The 24,774-nt window shown below is 39.4% G+C and overlaps 1 protein-coding gene across 3 annotated transcripts in view; it reads left to right on the forward strand.

The window, feature by feature from the left end:
* Window positions 1-24,774, forward strand: part of PDE7B (phosphodiesterase 7B) — a 333,997-nt gene that overhangs the window by 245,494 nt on the left and 63,729 nt on the right. For all 3 annotated transcript variants that reach the window (XM_025384447.1, XM_025384446.1, XM_025384445.1), the window contains one exon: window positions 5,052-5,135. In XM_025384447.1, the coding sequence (XP_025240232.1) occupies window positions 5,052-5,135 (84 nt within the window). The remainder of the gene's footprint in view (window positions 1-5,051; window positions 5,136-24,774) is intronic.

The raw sequence follows: 24,774 nt of genomic DNA on the forward strand, positions 1-24,774 counted from the left end.
ACTATCTCATCTTCCTGGTTCCTAGTGACGCCCCTGCTATGAATCTCTATCTCATATTCCGTGCAACCTGTTTATACCAAGAATGTCACTATCTTCTTCATTCATCTCAGATGCCATGGGAGCCCAGTAGCTACTGCTCTGTCCCTCTCTGACACCTTTTCCTCACCCTGAAATGACCTTGACATACCAAGACAGGGGCCAGAGTCTGGTTCTTGTCACATGGCCTGTGTTTCAGCCACTGTAAGTTGTCATCGCTGTCAGAGTCTCCACCCTCTTTGCCAGTTACATAAGAGGCCACATAGACGTCTGCTTCCTAGCACAAGCTTTTATTAACCAGAGGCAGCACAAGAGGCCAAGTAAGCAATAGGTCTATTCCGGAGCCATGTCCTCAGGGAGGGTGAGGGGCTGTAGTCAGGTCAGGTCGTGGCTCCTGGGGCAATTCGGCTCAGCTCTGGGCCTGTTTGCAGCCTTCAGTACAGGGGATGACATGTGATGTTGTCAGCCTGAAGGGGCAAAAAAAGCAGCAGCCCTTTCAAAATCAGAATGCCCCTGCTGTTTGTTTCCTTTTGGAACACAATAAGAACAGACTGGGGACATGACTCTGGGCTGTCAACGCTTCCTACCAGCTTCCCCAGCACCTTTCATTTGCCAGAAGAAAAAAAGCAAGTTGCTTAAGTTAAACAAGGACTTAATGAATAGTCAAAATAATTGTTTAGCTTGGATATAAGGCTTTAGGTAAATAGATGATTGCCTGAGACCCTGGGCCAGGAAAAGCAGCTAGGCAGGACACCGCTTGTTCTTTCCCTCGGACAACAGCCCAGTAGCCTCTGCTCCTCTGAGGACTGTTGTTACTGAATTAATTCTCTCTTCCCACCGGCGTATTAAAGCAATTTAATATCAGAACAGGCTCCTTAAAGCAGGGAGAAGGAAAGAAAACTTTCTATATTAGAAATATACCATTAACACATAAATCCTACTACATGAGTGCTTCCATTTAATGGAATGCTTAAGATTGGGAATATCTGGTGTGTTTGTATTGAACTGTTTTCATGTTGTGAAATTTCTCAGATGCATTGTTAGCATACTTAACAACTGTCCTGCCTCCTGCCTTATTGGTATTTTTAACATGATTTCATCCTTTTGCAAATGATTATTTACTACACCAAAGGGGCATGGTCAGGTTTCTGAGGAATCAGCTTCTCAAAGTGCAATGTAGTTATGGACAGTGTCGGCACTGAAATGGAATCTTCCAGGTATGGTTTCCTTATTTGTTGTTAGTGCTGACTTGTTTGGGTTTGTTTGCTTGTTTAGGTATCTTTGCCCTCACCTGGCTCCATTGCTGCTTATCTCTTCTTCCCAAAGTAGGATGCAGTATGAAAATTTGTTGTCAGCTAATTTCAGTTCTGCTGAAGAATACTTTTAGTAATTGTTTTCTTACTTGAAAGTAATAGATTCCTTGTTGATCCAGGACAGGATTTGCTTGTCTTGCTTGTACAGTCCATTTCCACTGAACTGCTTTTGATTCAACTGTGAACTCATCAAGGGAGTGGGATTCTCCTGGTATTCTTTTTCCACAAATCATGATGACTGTATATTTGGTTTATTGGCAAACAGCAATCAAAGCATACATTATGTAAGAAAAAGTTAATGCTGACCTGTTTAAACAATTTTTCGTCTTAATAATATAGGAGAGTGGTTAAGAACATGAGGTTTCAAGTCAGTTCTGAGTTTAAGCATAAGCTCTGCACTTTCTAGCTCTATGAGTCTGAACAAATTATCAAATTTCCATTGGCTTTGTTTCCTCATCTGCAAAATAGTCAAATAATAATAATAATAACTACTTTGGGTTGCTGGGTTGATGATGTGAAATAATATGTGTAAAATGCTCAGCACAGTGTAAGTATTCAATGAATGTTATCTACCATATTATTTTCACATACCTTATAATTTCCTTACAACAACTCTGTGATGTAGACAAAATTGCTATGATTTATGCAATTTAAATATTAGACAACTGGACTTCAAAGTGATTACTGATTCATCCAGGGTTACCCAAGATGGCAAAACGTTGGTCTTCTCAGTACAGGAGCCCCCAAGTTCCCAGTGTATTGCCCTCCCTTCATCCATTCGGCCACAGGGTACTCTTCCTCAGTTTCCCTAAATCTAAAACCTTACATGCTAATGGGCCTCCTCTGCCCTAGACTCTCAGGTGGAGACCAGGAAGAAATCCTGTCACAGGCATTAAAACCTTCGTCAATATTACATAGACACTTTCTGGGGAAATGGTAACCTCATAGCTACAAAGTCAAGAGGAACTCTTTGGTAATACTGAGAAGAAAATACTAATGGAGAAGTGATTTCCAAAAGGTGAGACTGAAAGTGCTGGAAGGAGCCCATGAGATTATAGCAACAGGTCAACAAATCCACAAGCCCAGTCTGCTTGGTAGACAAAATCTATACGGTCTCCTCCATGCATCATTTTTACTATATACCATTATACAACACAAATGTGTTTAAAGTCAGTGCGTCTGTTATATCCTTTTAACATGCTGTATTTTCTCAATTGATATTAAAACTACAACTTCTTTTATGTGAGGATCTAAGAATTTCATTTCTTTTTTCATTTTAAAAACCTGGTCTACACACTCCGTAAGGTGTGTGTTTCTAACCATAAGGTTAGAAACCAGCGGTATTGTGGAGAGAGCTCTGCCTATGAAGTCTAACAGCCTAGATTTAAGTGCTAGCCCCACTGACTATAAGCTGAAACCACCATCAACTTAGGCAGCTCAGTTAAAGTCCATAAATATTTACTATATCAGGACTTTAAAGGGCTTGTGCCTTTACCTGGGACTACAGAGTGAATAGTAGTCCTTTATAACCTTTCTTCTCTGAGCCTCTATTTTCTTACTTATAAAGTAAACAGAATAAAGGTGTCTCTCCTGACTGGGTTATTATGAAGACCCAATGAGAAAAAAAAAAAAAAAACAAGAAAATAAATACATTGTCATGTTGTGAAAGTGCTTTGTAAACGTATGATGTTCAAGACAACTGCTGAGGAGAGAAAAACACCTCAACTTTCCTTGGTAGCTTTCCTTTATTGACCAGCCACCCCATATCAAAATAAATAAGTACATTTTTTTAAAGCTAACAGCATTACCCTCATTGATGTAAGTTTATATTCACACCTATAAAAGTACTTTTCCATCTGTTTCCTCTTCCTCTCACTTTGGTTTATAACATTTATCCATAAATTACAATATTCTTTCATATCAATATGGCAATGTAATATCAGATTATACAAAGCATTAAAGAAGGCACCAGTATAAAATTCAAAGCAGAGAATAGCTCAAGAGCTCATGGCTTGCACTTTACAACCCCAAGTACAGTACACTCAAGGCCCATCTGTGAGGGTCATTTTAAGCATATCAGTTGCATGAGTTGCAGCTGATGGGGATCTCACCCAGGTCCTGAGTTCCTCCAGGAATTAGGAAAGGAAGGAGAGAGGACTGTTCTTCCTTTCAGCTCCTAGGCCGGGGCCCCAGTGCCACCTTAGTTTGGGGAAAAGGTGATTTATGGGAGGGTACCCATTACTACTGGAATTGAAACCTTCCCTGATGCAGTTCCTCCAGAGATATATTATATCTCACGTATTTCTACCTCTCCTCTGATTCCATAGTATATATAATAACTGGTGAATTTGGCCTTTATTTCTACTCTTGTCAACAGAGAACATTCACTTAGAATCCACTAAGTACCAGACAGCATTCAAAGTGCTATGGAGAAATGTAAATAAAATGATATGCATGATCCCTGCTTTGCAGGAGTTTAGAAGGAAGCAAACCAGCATTTATTGCCAGTCAGTGAGTATTATTTTAGGTTCTCTGACAAGGACACTTCGAAGTGGGTCTTAACTTCATTTTATAAATGAGGCATCTGAGGCTCAGAGAAATAAATCTGCCAAGATCACACAGGTAGCAAGTGTCTCAGCAAGGTTTCTCCAAAGCCTACCTTGTTCTAAAGTCCATGCTCTTTCCACTCTACTCCGTTACCTCCTCTGATGAGAAAGACAGGACCCATACCAAAAAGGAAAACGAACACAGATATTAAATATGAAAGGAAACCAGCCAGGTACGGTGGCTCACGCCTGTAATCCCAGCACTTTGGGAGGCTGAGGCGGGTGAATCATGAAGTCAAAAGATCAAGACCATCCTAGCCAACATGGTGAAACCCCTTCTTTACTAAAAATACAAAAATTAGCCAGGCGTGGTGGTGTGTGCCTGTAATCCCAGCTATTCGGGAGGCTGAGGCAGGAGATTCGCTTGAACTCAGGAGTCAGAGGTTGCAGTGAGCTAAGATCACTGCACTCCAGCCTGGCAACAAAGTGAGACTCCATCGCAAAACAAAACAAAACAAAACAAAACAAAACAAAAATATATATACACACACACACACACACACACACACACACACATATATATATGGAAACCAAATAAATAAGTACTAGAAACTCTACAGACTGTCTTGTGTGCAAGAGTGGCCAAGTGCCTGGAGCAAGGCTAGCCTGTGAGGCGATTCTAAAGCACATTAATGATACAGTATGGAAAAAAGGAAGGTGGATGCTAGTCAGAAAACAATTGTGCTGGAACCAAGAAAAATTATAGTCTGGGTGATTAACACTTCTAAGAATGAAAGCTACAATGCAACACTCATTTATCCTTCTGGATTCAGATGCTTTGTCTCTGTGGCCCTGGGAAGCATAAAAATACTTTTGTCTTTTTATGGAACTTTGTAAGTTGCTGTGATTTTCACAGACCCGTCTTCTGAGCACATACAAGAGACCCATGTTCCTTGTTGGTGTATTGCCAAGCTCATTACACTCAGCATTAAATATCCCTTTCCACACAGCACTCGCTTCCGTATGGTAAAAGGGAACCATTTTTCTCCTGACATCTGGGGTTGGTTTCATTGAGGATTTACACAGGATTTACAGGGGAAAAGTGAATGCACGTGGCAATATTTTCAAGCCTTTGTTTGGATTTTCTGTTTTCTAGGAGATATACGACTAAGGGGTCAGACGGGGGTTCCTGCTGAACGCCGTGGTTCCTACCCATTCATTGACTTCCGCCTACTTAACAGTGAGTAATCAAGTGTACCTGGAAAGGAACAAACGTTTTCTTCAAAAAGAAAAAAAAAAAAAATCCTCATTTCCCTCTGAACTTCAAAACGTTCCGGGGTCTGCCTTCCTTCCTGAATCTCTCTTCTGCCAACTAGAACTTAACCCTTTGTCTTTGAATTTCCTCACAAGTGAAGTAATTCTGGCCCTGCCCTACCTCTCAGAGCTTCATTGAGGGTCAAATGAGATCAGGTCAGCTTTAAAAGTATAAACCTCTGGCTGGGCGTGGTGGCTCACGCCTGTAATCCCAGCACTTTGGGAGGCCAAGGTGGGAGGATTGCTTCAGCCCAGGAGTTGGGCAACATAGTGAGACTTTATTTCTACAAAAAATCAAAAAATTAGCTGGGCATGGTCGCGCAGCCTGTAGTCCCAGTTACTTACTTGGGGGCTGAGATGAGAGAATAGCTTGATCCCAGGAAGTTGAGGCTTCAGTGAGCCAAGATCTCACCACTGCCCTCCAGCCTGTCTCAAAAAGAATAAAAATTTTTTTTTATAAAAAGTGTAAGTCTCAAAAACTGTGATGCCCTATACAGGAAAGCTACTTTTTTCATTTTCCAGCACATTCTCTCTACCTTCAGCCAGAGCTAGACTAGGTGAGATTCCATTTTATTTTTGAAACCCCCACAGGGAATCCTCTTCTACAGTTGCCCTTAGTAACCCACACATTATAGAATTCTCACTTCTTTGTCTAATATAAATCCTCAAGGTCTATTCTTGCCTTCCTGGTAAAACTCACCATGGCAAAATCCAAAGCATTGCTGCTTTCTCCCTTGAAACTTACAAGTTCATTGACTTCTACCTTTCCCTCCCTAAACTACTCCTCATCAGGAGTTTTGCTCAACCTTTGGTCCATAATTTTCTTAAGCTTAGGTTCCTTTGCAAACCCAAACCAGTGACCGGTCATCCCTCCAGATTTCATATCTTATAACGATCGTAATCATCCTTCACTGTAGACTTGTGGGGGAGGTGGAAGAGCAAGAGGATAAATTTCACAATTTGCTCCAAGGTTTTCAGTGTTTGGTTCTCATATCACTTCCCATCTATAAATTTCAAAGTACTAGATTATACCCAAAGAATATTACTTTCCTTTGACATAACTAAGCTCAGCTAAAGAGGTAATTTGATTTACTTCAACCCCTGGAAATTACTAGGAGAAATTAGAACTTGTTATTTCTAATCCTTCAATCCTTGAGAGGCCAATAGTAGGTGGCATGTTTGTATTTCTCCTGGCTTGTTAATCTCCCCTATCAATGTGCAATGTCTGGTTTTTTTTTTTTTTTTTTTTTTTTTTTGCACTTTCAGGGACACAGAGACTTGGAGTAATTCTTTCCGCACTAGAGATAACCTTCCCTACCCAGACCCTCAAAAATGCTTTTTGGAAGACCGAATTGAGCCGTTAGACCAATGCAATAATATGGGATACAGCCTGTGGGAGCTCTAATGGTCTCTCTGACCTTTCCTTATACCCTGATTGGGCTGTTCCAGCTACCCGTGGAAGTTACACCTTTGACAGTCTCTAGACTGAATGGATTTCCAGGTCCTAGGCATGTGGTTTCTCTAAGCAGGACAAGGATGAGCAAAGGGTTCCACTTCACGGTCTCATATAGACCAGAACTCTCCAACAGCATCCCATTTTGAAAGTCGGAGAGAGAAAACAACCAAAAAGCCTTTTCTCAATAGTAGATGAGTGTTAGTTCATGTTTTCTGATATGAACCACAAAGGAATTAGGAAAATAAGGGGATATTTCTGTTTATAATTCCAAAGTTCCATTATTTTAAAACCTTAATCCCAGTGTTAATAAGCAACTTTACTGCTAATGGTGGTTATCTTTGCAGTCGGGACAGTGGAACACTTTTTTTGTTTGTTTTTGTTTTGTATTTTTTTTACAATTTGCCTCTTTTACTTTTGTAATCTGAAAACAACGGCAAATATAAATGACATTTAAAGAGAAACTCATTGCAGACAATATTTCAGTGTCATATTGTTCACCATGTAAGAGATCATCTGCCAGCAGCTGCTATCCTGTCTCCCCTCTGCTGAGATCCTCCAGGACTTCTGAGTACCTGGGCTCAACCCCAGCCTCGTTTCCCTAGCCCTGGATGCTGCCTGCCCCTCCACCCCCATTTCACCCCACCTGGTGCTCACAGTCCTCCACTCGTCGAGTGACAGTGCTGGCCATCCACCCTGAAATTCCCTTTAGGGTCTCCTCAGCATTCCATTCTGGATAACTCTTTCACCCATGTCTCTTACTCTATAACATACTGCAGAGGCAATATTAATTTTTCTTTAGCATATTTTCCTTTATATGAGGTCTCCAGTTTTTTTAATGTATCAAACACACCCCAAATAGACTATAAGATCCTAAAGACAATCAATTGCTATTGATCACTTACTGACTATAGTTAACTTACCAATTATTAAAGGGTCTCCTCAAAAACATTATATTAAATAACTGTGAATATAAATCATCCCCTGTGTTTAACTGAACAACACAGGTAGGAATGAAGACCTCTAAGATATTCCTTTATTTGTGATACGATTTACCTCTTGGTATAATGCACCATAGACCCCATTGATGAGTTGAAACTAGAACAGATAACATTACTGTGGTCACCCTCCACGGTTCCTAACTTAGTTTGCAATTACAGCAGCTTGTCACCATGGAGCAGAGATGTATGAACATCTGTGTTAGTCACAGTCACATAAGGTATATATGTCATATCTCCTACCACTTCATACACTGTCTACTTAATTCTCTTTAATATCACTCATGTCCTTGTGGTTTGCCTGAGTTGTTAGTGCGTGCTTTATGCCTAAAAGGAAACATCTTAGGACATCTGGGGATTTTCTCCTAGAGCTTTTCTCTTTACCAGTTCATTCTTATTCTACACTGTAAGAGCTGAGCTAGTTTAAAGTGATTCTTTAGATCACTTACCTTAATTTTGAGTCAAGTTTTTCCCAGTGTGGGCACAGACCCCAAACTTCATTTCCCTTGGGTGCTTGCAGTTTTGTTCTCTCTCCCACAGTAAAATCTAATCTAGGATTTTTTTAAAACCATTTATAGGAAAAACCAAATCACCATAGCCGTCACTCCCCAGCTCTGCATCCCTGCAGCCTTCCTTCCAAAATGTTAGTGAAACCCACACAACTGCCATCCCCTTTCCAAAGTGTCGCCGGGTGGGTGTCCCTCTCCCACCCACCTCAGTACATGCATGAATCACTGGAGCACGCAAGAGCAGAAACGTATACTAAATAGTGAGGCCCATGCATTTCCCCATTGGTCCCATTAGTCACAGCCCCAGTCTGTCACAGGAAGGCAGGGAACATCAGAATTAAAATCTAAAATTACTCGTCTTCAACCAGAACAGTTTCTAGGCATTAAAATGGATTACTAGGTGGCTCACACCTGTAATCCCAGCACTTTGGGAGGCCAAGGCGGGTGGATCACAAGGTCGGGAGATCGAGACCATCTTGGCTAACATGGTGAAACATCGTCTCTACTAAAAATACAAAAAAATTAGCCGGGCGTTGTGGTGGGCACCTGTAGTCCCAGCCACTTGGGAGGCTGAGGCAGGAGAATGGCGTGAACCCAGGAGGCGGAGCTTGCAGTGAGCTGAGATTGTGCCACTGCACTCCAGCCTGGGTGACAGAGCGAGACTCCATCTCAAAAAATAAAAAATGAATTACTAGAACAGAAGTGGACAAATGACTGCCCACACACCAAATCTGTCCCCTTCTCCTGCCTGTTTTGGTAAATAAAATTTTACTGGGATATTGCCATGCCCATTTGTTTATATGACATCTATGACTGCCACTGAAACAGTGGCAAAGTAGTTGCATAGAAACTGTGTGGTCTACAAACTGCCCCCCACAAACCCCATAATACTCACTCTATGGCCCTTTATAGAACAAGGTTGCCAACCCTAGATTTTTTTAAACAGATTTAAGAGAGCTTTATGACAAAGCCACAAGCACATTCAGTCCAGTCTGTTTACCTTTGTTAATGTCTTTTTTTTTCTGTTACATTTTCAGTGCCATCACTTTACTTTCAAGAATGGACTCATGTTGACTAAATTTTTATGAACAGAAGAATAAAGAGAGAGGGAACCTCTGTTATTGATGCAGATTTTAAATTCCAATTTAAAATTATAATTTCTAATTGCACATTCTTCTGGAAGAGGTTATTTTTGCGGGGAGGGGAAGCACATATTTGGGGCAGAGGGAAACACAGTACTACTGATTTCATGTACCTATTGTCTGCATGTAAGGTGACTCTTGGTTTGCCTGGCATATTCCTAGTTTGCACATGTTCAGGAGTATTTATTAATAGTGCCATCTTTCATTCCCAGAGTGTCCTGATTTGGACACTAAATTACAAGGCCAACTGCTTGTGTAGGTTTTCTCCCAAAAGAGTATTTCAATTTGATGTTTCTCAAAGATCACATGCAGGAATAAGTTTAAAAGATCTGTTGTATAATATAGTGTCTATAGTTAATAACAAACATATACTTGAAAATTGCTAACAGAGTAGGTTTCAAATGATCTCATCACAAAAAGTTATAAGTATGTGAAGTAATGCATAAGTTATTTAGCTTTACTTAGTTATTCCACAATGTGTGTGTGTGTATATATATGTGTATGTGTATATATATACACACACATATACCTTGAAATATGTTGTATACCATAAATATGTACAATTTTGTCAGTTAAAAATAATAATATCATATCATATGCATTCCAGGCATAAAGATTAGAAAATCATTTTCATAAGAGATTCATCTAGATCAATAGAAATACATAAGACTCATTAAAAGCTAATTTCATTTCCTGTTTCTATTTTACACACACAATTTAGAAGAGAGTCATCTCTATGAACTTCTTGAAGCTTTTCTGGATAAGTAGCAGGAAACTGTGGCCTCAGCACCGTTTGTGTGGAACATTGGAAAGATAGATCTTTAAAGACTGTTATCTTTACACCTAAGCATAGAGAGCCCGAACAGAGAGAAAAGGGGGACAATTGTTTTTATTCCAGATGATGTCCTAACACAGAGAACTGGAGGGACAGAAAAGTAATGGCTGTATTCTCCCAATGTCGATTTCCTACAGATTTATTTCATTTGCTAATATTGTTTGTAGGGGGGAAACAAAGGAGGAAAAAATGTAGAGAAGAGTGTTCCAAGACTTGTGGACCCAGAGGGGAGAGTCGCAGGAGCAATTACAACCTTCTGCAGAGCAGGCGGCTCCAGCAGCCCCGTCTACAGCTCTGTCTCCTGATTTAATATAATCAGCAGCCTGAGTAGATAATGACTAGGTTGAGATGTTCCCGTGGCAACCGTCTCAGAGCAACACAAAGTGATTTCCACACCGGCTCAGCAGAGGAAGTGACATACAAAGAAAACATGCTCAGGGACTGTGGAGCTTGAGGGAAAGAAACAGCTTCAGCCTGAGGTTTTAGGGCACCAAATATCTGCTGCCACAGAGAACCCAGAGCTCCAGACCAGCCCCTGGGCTTTGCAGTAGTAGGTTAATTGGCTATTTGTCTTTTCTTGCCTGTTAATTTGCTAATCTTGATCTTTAAAGCTCTATTCCTTCAGACTTGCCTCTCCTGTCAGGGTCATCTTAACTGCACAAGCATGAGGTCATTTTAGTAGAGCTACAAAAATATTTTCCTTTACTTATTATTTCCCAAATGGAACCAATATATACAAACATATATATTTTTTAACCTTTTTATGAAGAAGTGACCCAGAGACTCAAATATTTTTTAAAGCTGCCATCTAAAACATATTATACCCTGCAGCCATTCTTTCTTTGACATATAAAACACACTCTCCGTGAAGGACTGTTGACCAAAAGCCACTCAGTATGCTGGAAACCATCTGGCCCTAAGTGATAGCCCCATCTTAAAGATGGAGGGACAGTTTCTTTACAGACTCCATTTCCTATGAGAGAATTCTTGGCAGACAGTTACAGCCTTTTAGTAACCTTACAGATACCTTTTTCTGTCACCTATAAGAACTACACAAAATGCAAAGAATCCGAACTAAAATGTTATCGGATGATTTGAATTCAGTCATGCTGAGAAGATGCTATCCCACCCCCAGCCCTGTGTTCCCCAAGCGGAGAAGGGAGGTGTCCGCTGGGACTTGTTCAGACTTCTCCTCACACTTGTGACTGCCAAGGTAACACCCTACAATTTCAAAGTTCAATATTTACCTTCCTCTAGAAGAAAGGCAAGGCACTCGCTGTGGCCATGGTGCTTTCTGGCTCAGTTGGATCTTGCTCCATGATGGTGCACTCAGGGCTTCTGGCTGCAAGCTCTCAGCACTTCAGCTGCGGAAGTCCCAGGGCAGCAGGATGGTTAGCCACTGAAATGCCACTAGCCTGCAGAAGACAGAGTTGGCGATGACCCCGCTCTCCCTATGACTACCCCTTGACGGAGCACCTCCTATGGGAGGCATTGTACCAGTGCTGGAGATACAGAGATGAATGAGACATGGCCGCTGCCCTGGAGGGATTTACAGTAGCATAAGCTACTGTATCTACGATTTATTTACAAATAAATTTTGATGTGGTGTGATACACCAAGTAATACACGCCTGTATAACAGCATACATAATATAAGAAATAGATGCATCTATGGGATTCAGAGGAGTTCAAGAAGGGAATAATTAACTCTGTCTTGGAAATTAAGGAAGGCTTCCTGGGAGGAGTTAAAACACAAGCAGATTATGGAAGCAACAGTGAAATAAAAGAGGGTTGTATGCTAAGGCCAACTATTAGTGCCATTATAAAATATGCTTTAAGACTTAAGAAACCGGGAGAACATTGTCAACGAGTTTGCTTAGCTAGATAAAAGTATTATTGAAAGACAAGGTATTCTAGTGGGATCTGAGCAGAGAAATCAGGAAAAATCATACAAAATATGTCTGAGAAAAAACATATTCAAAAAGAAACCATTTTCACCTTCTACATCTAAAAGTGAAAACAGCCACTGCCTGTTAACCTGCCTGACATCATTTAATGGATTACTTTTTATCTGAGGGATGAAAAATAGAAAATTGAGTTAGGGAGTCCAGTACTTCCTCTGGGTTTTCATTCATTTATTCATTCAACAAACAGAATGCCTACTCTATGCCAAGAAGGCCATGAAACCAAGGTGCTCTGAGCCACACCAACCACCACAGGACTGAGATAGCCTCTTGTATGATGGCTACCTTCTGTCTCAGACAGCAGTGGGACTGGGATCTACCAGAGACTCCAAACAAAAATATCTGAACAATTCCTTTTAAGTCAATAAGGACTGGGGAGAAGGGGGAGAAACCTGCTATATGCTATATCTGGGCAGAAAATTCTGAGGGCTAGTAAGGAAGCTATGAGATATTCTGCTACCTCAAAGAGCAAACAGTCTCATTACATAGACAAGAAAAATAAACATTACACCAAGTACCCTACAACAGAGTAAATGATCTAATTCTAAAATAAGTAACAATAATCAGAGACAAGAGAAGGCAGAGATTACCGAAGTACCCTGAGCAGAAGGATTTATGGTCTTGTGCTAAACCCTGAAAGATAAGACAGAGTGTTGACTGATGAAGGAATTGTCTATAAGGGAGACTGACCTACATATGGGGACATAAAGTCATTAAGTAGGAAGAAGATCCAAAAAGTAGCAAATAAAGTTCATTAACTAGAGAGAAAGGCTTGGGATGCCAAGATAAAGAATTCAAACTTGTCTCATTAAGCAGAGGGTCTCTAGAGAATTTTGAGAAAAAGATGAACAGGATAAAACAGTGTTTGAGAAAATTAACTAACATCCATATGTAGGAGACACAGACTTAATGAATCCAAAGAAATGTAATCAGGCTGCAGACTGCGATGGCTGTAGAGATGAAAGTGTAAATCCACAGATTTCATATAAAAGAAGACATAAAACTTGAGGATACTGAATATTGGGAGAGCCAGAGTTGGTCTGGCCATCTGAAAAATTGGAGATGAGATCAACAGTCAGAAAAGTCAGAGGATGAGTTAGGGGAAAGATGGTAAGCTCCGCTGGGATAGGTTGAGTTTGCAGGAGAATCGAGTGGAAATGTCCAGAAGAAAGCTAGAAATAATGGACTGAAGTGCAGAGGAGAGGTCTATTTTGGAAATTCCACTTGGGAATCATAATCATTCATGAGCCATCTGGCCAGAACAGGCATCATGAAGTCAACCAACTACTTTTGTTCAGGGACCCCTGTATTTTTAGTTTATAATAAGCTTCATTTTGTAAAGCATTACAAGACTGTCCATGAGAAAGCCCACAAAGAAATGAGTTTCCTTTAGTGAGAAACTCTAAATTTTCCTCTGTGAGAAACTATTTAGACATTAGCGTTCAGGCACCACCTTACTCCCTCATGATGGATTCTATTGAATACAAAAGTGACTTGTGTCAGATCCCAGCGGCTTTGCTAACTCACCTGAACACAGCACAGAGAAATGGCCGTTTTCTACAACAGCACTTCCTTGAGAGAAACTCTAACCCACTCAAAGTATTTTCAGCATAGTGGCTTCTCTGGATATCTGGAGACATTAAAATATAGAGGGAAGCAGAAGTAAATTAAGTTTTTTTGACTGAAGTTACCTATGAGTCACTGAGCTAAAATGACTTGTTTGTTCAATAAAATTAAATTCAACCTCCTACCCAGAAACAGGCAGAGCCTATCTCTTGTGACCTCATTAATAAACCAAACGCAGGGCTATTTTTTTCATTGCCATCCCACCTTCAAAGTTTCAGAATATCTAAGGGGTTCACTGTGGTCCCCATTCTACTGTATGTATGAAAAACTAGAGCGTGGCCCCATCCTTAATATCTTTTGTATGTTTCCAAACTGAGATCTCAGGGTTCACACACAAGATCAAAAAGATCTTGTTTTCTAACTAGCAGACCAAATTGCCTTGGGGCATCTGGCATCTGGATGGTTTATTACTTTTAAGTAACATGAGGAAGGAGGGCAGAAGTTATGCAGGAAAGTCCCAAGAAGAAGTTGGTCAATGCCACTACATCTAACAACGACCACCGTAACAGCTCTAGTCTGAGAGGTGCTTAACCCCAGGCACAGGGTGTATAAGGCCAGGTGTACACCCCTCTTAGGCAAGGTCCCCAGGATGTAGGTCTCTTGGAAGCCCAGAAGCACAGGAGAATTGCTGTGAATACTAAAAATAAAAACGAGTCCCTTCACAACCAAACCTCAGCTGCCTCTCTGCCTCTTCTACCATGGTTGCCCCACCCAGAGCTCCAAGCTCACTAAGTCATCATAAGTAGAGGGAGCCCACAGAAAAGACCATGAGCTTTGAAGTTAGATGTGGGTTTGAATCCTACTTACACTGTGAGCTTGAAAAAGATGCCCAAACTACTTAATGTTCACATACATGCAAGGAGATTTTAATTCCACCCTGACTGGGTTGTGGTGAGGAGTAAATGAGATAAATGTGTTCAGAAGCCTGCCTTGCTTTTAATAGGTCCCTAATAAATATAGTTGAGTTTTGGATGTCCCTTCTCTCTCTGCTGAGTACATCCCTCTCCTGCCACCTCTTCTCCTAGGAAGCATCTGTTCACCCTTCAAGCCGTGGCCCCATTATTATGTCCTTTGTGAAGCCTTCTTCAATCCTCCCAAAGGAGTGAACTCATCATTCTCTCTGCACTCCCCACTACATCTTCCAGAAAGCATCATCACATTGTAACTGCAAAGTCATTGAACCTGAATTTCTGGAGGTAGAGCCCAGGATATTTTCAAAACAGCCTCAGGCAACCTGAAGCAACAAGGCTGGCTCTGGGCCTTCTAGGAGTATTTGGGAACCACGATATATGTCAATTATGGCATACAAATTATATCTATGCTTTGCACAGATAGACTCATTTAATCCCCACAAACACCCTATAAAGTAACCACTACTATTACAGATGAGGAAACTGAGGCTGAAAGGGGAGAAATAACTCAACCAAGGTCACCCAGCTTGTAAGCCAGAATTTAAACCCCAAATATATAATTGCAGAGCACAAGCTTTTAACCATAGTAAAGTATAATCCTTTTTACATATGAATTTTAATGTTCAAAGGCAATATATGATGCCGTATACTTTTACATGGAACATATATATGACAATTTTTCCTTTTAAATATTTTTTATAAATTATGAAAATTTTCTTTTTATAGTACATTTAGATCATTTCCTTTTGGTATTAAATGACTTCAGTATCATTGAACAAATATTTCTATAACTGAATGAGAAAATATGTCATTAAACATCTAAATTATTAGATTTTGCAATATTTCTATTGTATTTTCTAATATTCCTGCCACTCTCGTGGAAGATGCCAAATGACAAATTGCGCATTTCATCACCTGACCTTGTGTTCTTTGATAAGAAAGAGAAGGGCGTGGTGGTGACAACTGAGGATACTTGTAAGCTGCCCCCAAAGAAGAAGGAAATGGAATCGCTATTGTGACAAATTAAAGTCAGATTTGTAGCTGCCACCAGTAGCTTTAATTTTTCTCAAGGGGGAGTTGGTTATTTCCTGTCGTGCAAACCATGGATTGCTGAAAGAAACAATTTCTCAAAATGTTTATAATATATTAGATAAAAAGAAGCAGAATAGAAAAGTCTATATCCAAAAAGAAGATCTCAGTTATGTTTATTAAAATATGCCAAAATCCTAAGAAGGGCTCTTTCTAGATAATTATTGTTCTTCTGTTTTTCTATTTTTTTCCTACTGGAAGCATGTATTCCTTTTATAATCAGAAAAAAAAATGAGATTTTATTTTTAAAAATTTCAATGTCCGCCAGAAAAAGAACCTTTATTTTTTCTTCCAAAGGAATACCAAGATGCAGAAAGTGAAATTGCTGCCATAGGCCAGAAAACATTATTTAACAGGCCTAAATTGGAAAATTGGTTGGAAATTGTGAAGTTGGGTATTTCTCAAAAGCTATGTATGCTACTTTACTTGTCATTTAAAAGTGAAATTTATTCCAAAGAGCACAAAATCAAAGTTCTTATTCACATTTAGACAGCACTTTACACTTCGCAAAGCTTTTAAATGAAGACACTCAAAAGATCATTGAACCCAGTTTTTCATTTTATACGCAAACAAAAACAAAAACAAAACAGGCCAAGTGATTCATTGCAAAGCTATGAAAGAGTTAACCAGGGTTTGGCTCTTACATTCTGTCATTCCGCTCAACCATATAAGGCTTCCTTATATAAGCCTTACCTTCAAGATATAAAATAACTTTTACCACTTGCAAAGAGAGAAAATAAAACACCAGGATGCCCCTTGAAGGTGGTTGGTGTTGGCTCCAGAGCCGGCTGCCTGGGTTTAGATTCCAGCAGCAGTTGCTACAGGACTTTGATCTACTGACCCCTGGTCCTCTGATTCCTCCGGGCTAGAAAAAGATGGATTCACAAGTGCACACATCTCACAGGTTATTGTGGGAAGTAGTGAGTAAGCATGCTTAGAGTGCTAGCGTAATACTGCCACGGTATCAATTCTTTTATTGTTACAGATATTAGTATTCCCATTTAAGAAGGGCATAGGACACATAACAATATAAAGTACTTGACTTATAGTGAAGTAGAGAATGGCCTATTAACCATTTTCAGTTTTCCATTCTTTAGTTTAACCTTTCTTCTGACAGGTATTTATTGAGCTCCCCCTACAATGCCTGCAGGATCGCTTTCCAACATGTGATTGTAAATAAAGTGGTAGAGAGACTGATGGCTGGGAAAATGAGGCTAGGGAAGGTTGTTTTGTTTTGTTTTTCACAAGACATTGAAGCAAGCTGAAATCATGGTGAGAAGGATCTAGCTGAGAAAGAACCATGGAATAAATAGACCAGAAAAATCATAACTGAGAATAAAGTGTCCTGAGAATATGGCAGCAGATGACAGGCCTGAGAAAAGGAGGCAGCTCTCCTAACAGCAAGTGGGAGGAAGGAAAGAAGGGATGCCACGCAGGGAGTTTGGTAGGTTTTACAGCAGAAAAGTAAGGAATTTCCCATCTAACAATTTCATGTTTCTCCATGAAGTAGCAAGCCAGGTAGAGAAGAGTAGAGAAGGGGCAGCCCCAGGGGCCACCAGAGCTTGGTAGTCTTGCTTTTGTGGCACTATATGTCAGTATGGCCCAGAGAGATAGTTCTGTGCTCCACCTGGCCACCAGCAGTCAACGTCATCAAAAGCATCACAGGGAAATTCCATCGGCAGTGTGGTGGCCTAGCTCGGCCTCGGTCATCTAAGTCTTTACCATTGTTTTCAGCTTTCCCCTCCTCAGTTTGGGCTGGTATAGATAAGCCTACCACTATTCCCACCCTCCCCTACATGCCCACATCTCCCTTAGCAATGCAAACTGAAAAACAAGAAAAATTATAACCTTGTGTCTGACTCCCTCCCCTCTCCTTCCTGAGCTCATTTGTGCTCTGTGGGTAATATCATCTATAAGGAAGGTCTAGCAGTGGAAACAAGTTTTCCCTGTCCCTCAGTGTCTGGGCCCTATCACAGCCACCCCATCCACATGACCATCCACTACTGGTCATTCATCACCTGAAGACAGCTGTGACTGCAGCTAGTTCACTTTTAGGCAGGGGTTGGGAAATGTTCCCTCCTTGCTTTCCTGTGATTCTGGATCCTATAATTCTAGTCTTTTCTCCCAAGAGATGCCAAGAAATTAGGCAAGTAGAAGCCCAGTATCGCCTTCCCTCTCCTACCTACCATTTTTTGACAGTTCTTTATATGTGAGGAAAAAGAATTCCCCATCTCCTGTCTTCTTTTCCCATTCTTTCATTTTGTGCTCTACCACATTAGCTTTATTTTCTGTTTTGGAGAAAATTCTTGGTAAAGACCAGAAGTTAAAAATCTATTTTTAGAAAGTCCTCCTTGGAAGACCTTAGATCATCCCTTTTTAATAAAAAGGAGAGAGGGTAAACTAGATTACACTATTCACATTTATTGAGCAACTACTGTGTACCAGGCCATAAGCGCTGTAAGAAATAAAGGATGAACAAAACATTATGGGAAAGAGCTGATACAGAACTCACTAAAACACCTGCTACACTGGCAAATGCAAGGAGGTTCTAATGGAGAAAGCACTGGACATTCTAGTGAAGGACCTTGTGGAAAGGTTGGCACTGGCATTTGGGCAATGACTGGATTTTTGTAAGTAGAGTTTTTTTTAAGTGCATTCAAAAAAAGACCAGGCTTGGGAAAATGCTGGATACATTCAAAGGGCAAGCACCTTCAGATTCTAGGGTAAATGTGTAGTGCTAAAAGAAGGGTACTGCATAGTTGGAGGGAAGGTAATCAGCATTGACGTAAAACTAGGCTGAAACCCTTACTAAATGTTGAGAGTCGGTTAGAAACACACCAGTGATGGTCTTGAATGCCAATTTATAATTTAATCTTTTTTAAATGGATATTTCACTGAGGGCTTGTGAGTAAAGAAATATGTATTTTCTTTCCCTCATATCTTATGTAGCAAGTGGTTGCTCCTGCCTAATATTAAAACTAAGTTACAAAGAAATGGCCAGTTTTTCCTGGGTGTACAATGAAAACACATTCTCTCTCCAATCCCTTAACCCAACCGTCTATACCTAAGATCAAGAGTGCTTTTACAATATGCTTTATAAAAACCCAAAAACTCATCTCAGTATTCAATTATATTTCAAAATTGTTGCATAGAAAGCCCAGGATTTCAATCCAGTATCAGTGTACAATCTATAATCATATATTGGAACTCTAAAATTAGCTGATATCTATTGAAAGTGTTCTATGTGCTAAGCACTTTATAGGTATAATATTATTTATTCCTCTCAAAAATGTGGTAAATTCTGTAAATTATTATCCTCAAGTGACACAAGGGGCAATAGAAGCACTAAGAAAGTAGAGAAGTTCAGTAGCTGTATGGGGGCATAGTCAGGTTGCAAAGTTTCATGGAAGACTCTAGAGATTGTCCTCTGTATCTCTCTGCAGGCAGCTCCCATCACCCTCCCTCCTGAGGATGGATGCTCTTCAGGCAAGCCCCCAGACACACTAAGACTGCCGGGCTATTCTTATTCATTTATTCACGTAATACATATTTATTGAGCACCTACTATGTGTCAGGCACTCTTCTAATTGCTTAGCTCTTGCAGTGGAAAAAGTGAACAAAGTTCTTTCCTTTGAAAGGCCTCTTCTCCAGTTAGGTGCGGTGGCTAAGGCCTATAATCCCAGCACTTTGGGAGGCTGAGGCAAGAGAATCACTTGAGGCCAGGAGTTCAAAACCAGCCTGGGCAACACAGCAAGACCCTGTCTCTACAAAAAATAAAAATAAAACAATTAGCTTGGTGTGTGATGATGCACGCCTATAGTCCTAGCTACTCAGGAGGCTGATGTGGGAGCATTTGAGCCCAGGAGTTCAACGCTGTGATGAGCTGGAAGATACCGACTCTATAAAGTAAAAGACCTCTTCTCTTAGAGTATTTTCTCTATCACATTTATCCCTCTCCATTATAGCAATAATTATTCTTTTAGAGGAAATATTAGGTCTCCAAAATGTCAGCAGTGTTCTTCATACCACTGCCAAACTATCTCAATATTCACATAGAAAATCATTTTAAAGGCAAATAGATTATAACATCTCAGAAGGAAATGTCTTCAAAGATAAGTGCTGCCTAATATATTAAAAGACAAGCAAGCTCTAGTTGGTCGAATGTTTTCGTCGTTGGGAATTGCCAAACAAGGATAACCTGTTTTGAAAGAATTATAGCATAATCAAAAACTCCTAACACAAAAGCTATTTGGGGCATAACTTAGCTCTTCTCCAGTGACTCATGACTTCTCAGAATCTTAGAATGTTTCAGAGTGAATTACTTGAAACAGCAATTATTAATTGGAACTTCAAAACAATCTTTGTGAAGAGTTTGGCTTTCTTATTGTTGCAATTTCCATTTGCTGAACCAATTAAGGCCAGTGGTACCACCTGAGATTTTGAAAATAAAGCAGTGGGTTTTTATTTCAGCTGTTTGGAAATGACTAACAGAGTAATACAATAGATGAATTTTATCTAACATTAACAGCTGGATACGTAAGAAACACCCACTCTCTAGAAATTAAGACATGTCACCATAGTCTTATGACAAGACTGAGTCTCTTATTTTTGAACTTTCTATTCAACAGCTCTCACCACCTTAAATCACCCTTTGTTATGAGTTTTTAAGTGTCTTAAATAGAGAAGATTAAGAAAATGAATACTTATACTCCTTTAAATACTAATTAAGAGGCCCTGGTAACCATTTATCAGTAATATTAATGGCATGAAAAATGAGAAAGTGTGACTCAAAGGTGAACTCAGGGCAATTTAAATTATATATAAAAAATAAAAACTTAGGTGGAAGAATTAAAAAATTTTAAAATTCTGCCCAAATTGTGGAGTGCCATTTTATACACTGGGAAAAAAATGACAGCAATAGAAATTTTTAAAAGATAAAAAATATTTTTTAAAAAAATCGTGCAACCCAATTCTAAATGGAACTGAGAAATATAAGCAAAGTATCAACAAAATAGCATATCGTTAGAAAAGCTATGCAAATGAAAGAACATTAAAATCACTTTGCTGTATAAAACTCAATGTCAAATGACAGTATCAAGTGTCCTCATACCCTGATGCCAAGTTTCAGTCATCTAGTCCATATGGAGAGTGATGCTATGCCCTCATCTATTTCCTTCTTAGGACTAATGGAAATCAAATTAGCTCCATTTTCATATTATGTGAATAAAAATATAAATTGCACAAGGAAAAGGACTTTATTGTGTTCATTGCTATATCCTACTCCCCAAAACAATGCTTTTCACATAGTAGGATCTTGACAGATATTTGTTGAATGAATAAATATTGAAGGCATTTATTCAAAACGACTTGTTGCTATGGATGGCGTATTTTATTTTTACTAAAGGTAAATTATATATAACATGCTGACAACAGTGGCTGGAGAGTTTGCCCTATTATATGAAGTTTTTCCAAAAAGAGTTTAGTAAACAGCATATTCGTGAAGATTATCAATATGTGGAATGAGTGTGACATTACATACATTTCAAATTATTTGAATTTGTGATAAAACAAATATTTAAAATACAATATTGAGGATTTATTTTAGTAAAAGGAGAATTTGTCGCTTCTAAACAAAGAAAATTATAGGGTATGACTAGATCATCCTTTATCCTTAAGTCATATTTTCCAAATCTTTAATCCTTTATAGCACCATTTCCCAAAGCATGGTATGGGAACACAGGCGATATTTTTGTTATAGAAACAACCTTTTATCTTTTACTATAATCGTTACATGTATATTTTAACATGTACTAGAGAAAATGTATTTAGCACATCAAATCTGTTTTTTATTGATACTAATTTTATATAAGATATATGTAACTAAGGGCCTGGGCATGGTCACTCACACTTGTGAATTAGCACTATGGGAGGCCAAGGCAGGAGGACTGCTTGAGGACAGGAGTTTGAGAGCAGCCTGGGAAAAGCCATCTCTTAAAAAAATTAAAAAATTAGGCGTTGTGGTGCACACATGTAGTTCCAGCTACTCAGGAGGCTGAGGTGGGAAGATCACTTAAACCCAGGAGGTCAAGGCTACAGCGAGCTATGATACTATTGCTCCGGTGCAACTCCAACCTGGGAGACAGGGCAAAGATCCTGTCCCTAAAAAAAAATAAAGAAATAATATGTATATATAGGTAAAAATGAATTTATATGATTTTTCAAAAAGATATTATGTAAGTAGTGGTATAGGCAGATATGGTAAAAACGCTACTAAAGGCAAGAGGATGACTGAAATTGAGGAAACTCTGACCTTAGTTTCTACTTGGAGCAGTGAGACTCAGAGCAAATACTCCATTCTTCCCAGGCTTCAGACAGGAACCCATTACACAACACCCTTCCCAGGACGTTTTTACCGAGTAGAAAGACTTCTAACCCTCTCAGACCCAATGCCTCCTTTTTATAACACATTTTATAATCTTTACTACCCTGATAGATCCTTTACCCTCTTGAAATCTATAGCCTACTTATTCTCATAAGTTCAAAAAAAAATCATAATAAGGCCCTAGCTTTTAATACACACGAAATACAAGAAAAGCAACTTATGACAAATAAGCAAATGCTTGGGCATAATCACCCTAGAAGGCCTAAGGATATAGTCTGTATTGCACCCACATGCAGAGCCTGTGAATGTGACAGTCCAGTGCAATCGATACAGGTGTATCATGTTGGAAATGCAGTCAACTATCATCAGCAGTCCTGCCACTGGTAATTTCCTAAGAAGGGGAACAACTTCTGGGAAAATCGTGCCCACCACTCCCTCCTCTTACCCACAACCCCCCCAAAACAACATTCTTTTCTTAGTTTGCATAGTAGTTACACTTCTGAAAAGGGAATACTTGTATTAAAACTGTACAAGAGAACAACCACTATGGAAAACAGTGTGGAGATTCCTTAAAGAACTAAAAGTAAAAAGACCATTTGATCCAGCAGTCCCACTCCTGGGTATCTACCCAGAGGAGAAGAAGGTATTATATGAAAAAGATACTTGCACATGCGTGTTTATAGCAGCACAATTTGCAACTGCAAAAATGTGGAACCAACCCAAATACCCATCAATCAATGAATGGATAAAGAAACTGTAATATATATAAATGATGGAATACCACTCAACCATAAAAAGGAATGAATTAATGGCATTTGCAGAAACCTGGTTGGGATTGGAGGCAATTATTCTAAGTGAAGTAACTCAGGAATGGAAAACCAAACATCGTATGTTCTCACTCATAAGTGAGAGCTAAGCTATGAGGATGCAAAGACATAAAAATGCTACAATGGACTTTGGGGACTCGGGGAAAGGGTGGCAAGAGGTTGAGGGATAAAAGACTACAAATTGAGTTCAATGTATACTGCTCAGGAGATGGGTGCACCAAAATCTCACAAATCACCACTAAAGAAATTACTCATGTAACTAAATGCCACCTCTTCCCCAATAACGTATGGAAATAAAAAAATTTTTAAAAACTGTACAAAAGAATACTTTGTGATCCCCATAAAAAAATATACATACCTAGTATGTACCCACAAAAATTATGATTTTAAAGAAAACAAAACTTTGAGCTTATCTGTCAAACAGAGAAGTGGGGTTAGGTTCTGGGTTCAGATCATTATAAATAGGCTTTTAACCCATATGAATACCTGACCAGCTATTGAAAAGTTGAAGGTGATACAGGACAATCCTCTGTTGTGCAGAAGAGCCCCACATACTTTGCGACATCCCACATCCCTGGCTCCCTTCCCATTAAATTCTGTTCTGGCCATTTCAATCATTTTGACAGCCAAGAATGCCCCCCAACATTTCCCCAATGCCTCCCACATTGACTCATAAATCCCAATAGCACTCAAGGGTTTATTTGTATTTTAAGCCATCCATTACTACCTGACATGTAGTCATTAAGTCCCTTTGGGCTTTTTATTTATCAGTGATAGCTTTGGGTTCCAAAGTGTCCTAAACATAAAAGGTGATGGCTACTAAGACTGTTATCAATAATATTCTACTATTATTACAGAAGTGTTATTGTTTATGGCTTGTTATTAACCACAAAATTTCTCTTTTGGCTTAAAGTTGGTAAAAAAATAAATATTGTTAAAATAAATTTCAGAAAGTTTGGTTGCTCTTAAGAAAAATACTCAGAGTTGGGGGCTCCTGAAAAAATCTGAAATTCAATATAATTAGAAATCTGGTTACTGAAAACCAGATACTTTAAAAATTAAGCCTCTCAGGCCTGCAAATTTTGACAGCATAGTTTTAAAGGCAGATTCTTGGCATAATGTTGAGTGGGTTTTGACCAAGTCATGCTGAGAAATTTGCAACTGCAGCATTCACTGGGGTGAATGCAAAAGAGAAAAAACACATTAATGAAAACTTTCCAGGATGAAAGACCTTAAACTTAGCTTAACTTCTGAACTTTTTGCTCTGCTGTGATCCTTCTGACACTTTGAAGAATGATTCTGGATGGGCTCCAAATAGCACACTCCTCATTCCTCATTCTTAAACAGTGTGAAATCTGTCAACCCAATCAGGTCATCAAGAGGGCAGACTGCCACTTGTCATTACTGAGAGGGGTGTTCTCTAGGACGTTGAAAATGTTGGGCAGGTCTTGCTTTTTACCAAGAGCTAGAGCCTGGCATTTTGAGAAAGACACTTATTTCCACTTATTGGGAAAACTAGCTTAGCACCCGTGTGCAAATCAAGTATGCCCTATTCAATTTACCAGAGTGATGCTTTGACATCATTCCCCTTAACAGAAAGCTGATAATCAAAAATAGCCCACAGGGCTTTATTTGCAAAGATGGAAAGCTCAAAACACTTGCCTCAGCTCAAGATGGAATCTAATTTTTTTTAATTAATTCTAATGCATGAGACAAAGTAACAATATCAGTTAATGAGAAGCATGGGAACTGTTTGAATGCCTGTTCTTCTACTTGTTGCATGTGTTTCACCGAGTTTCTTAATCTTTTGGTACTCTGTTTCTCTGCTTC

This window comes from Theropithecus gelada, chromosome 4 (assembly GCF_003255815.1).
Source record: "Theropithecus gelada isolate Dixy chromosome 4, Tgel_1.0, whole genome shotgun sequence".
Lineage (NCBI taxonomy): Eukaryota > Metazoa > Chordata > Mammalia > Primates > Cercopithecidae > Theropithecus > Theropithecus gelada.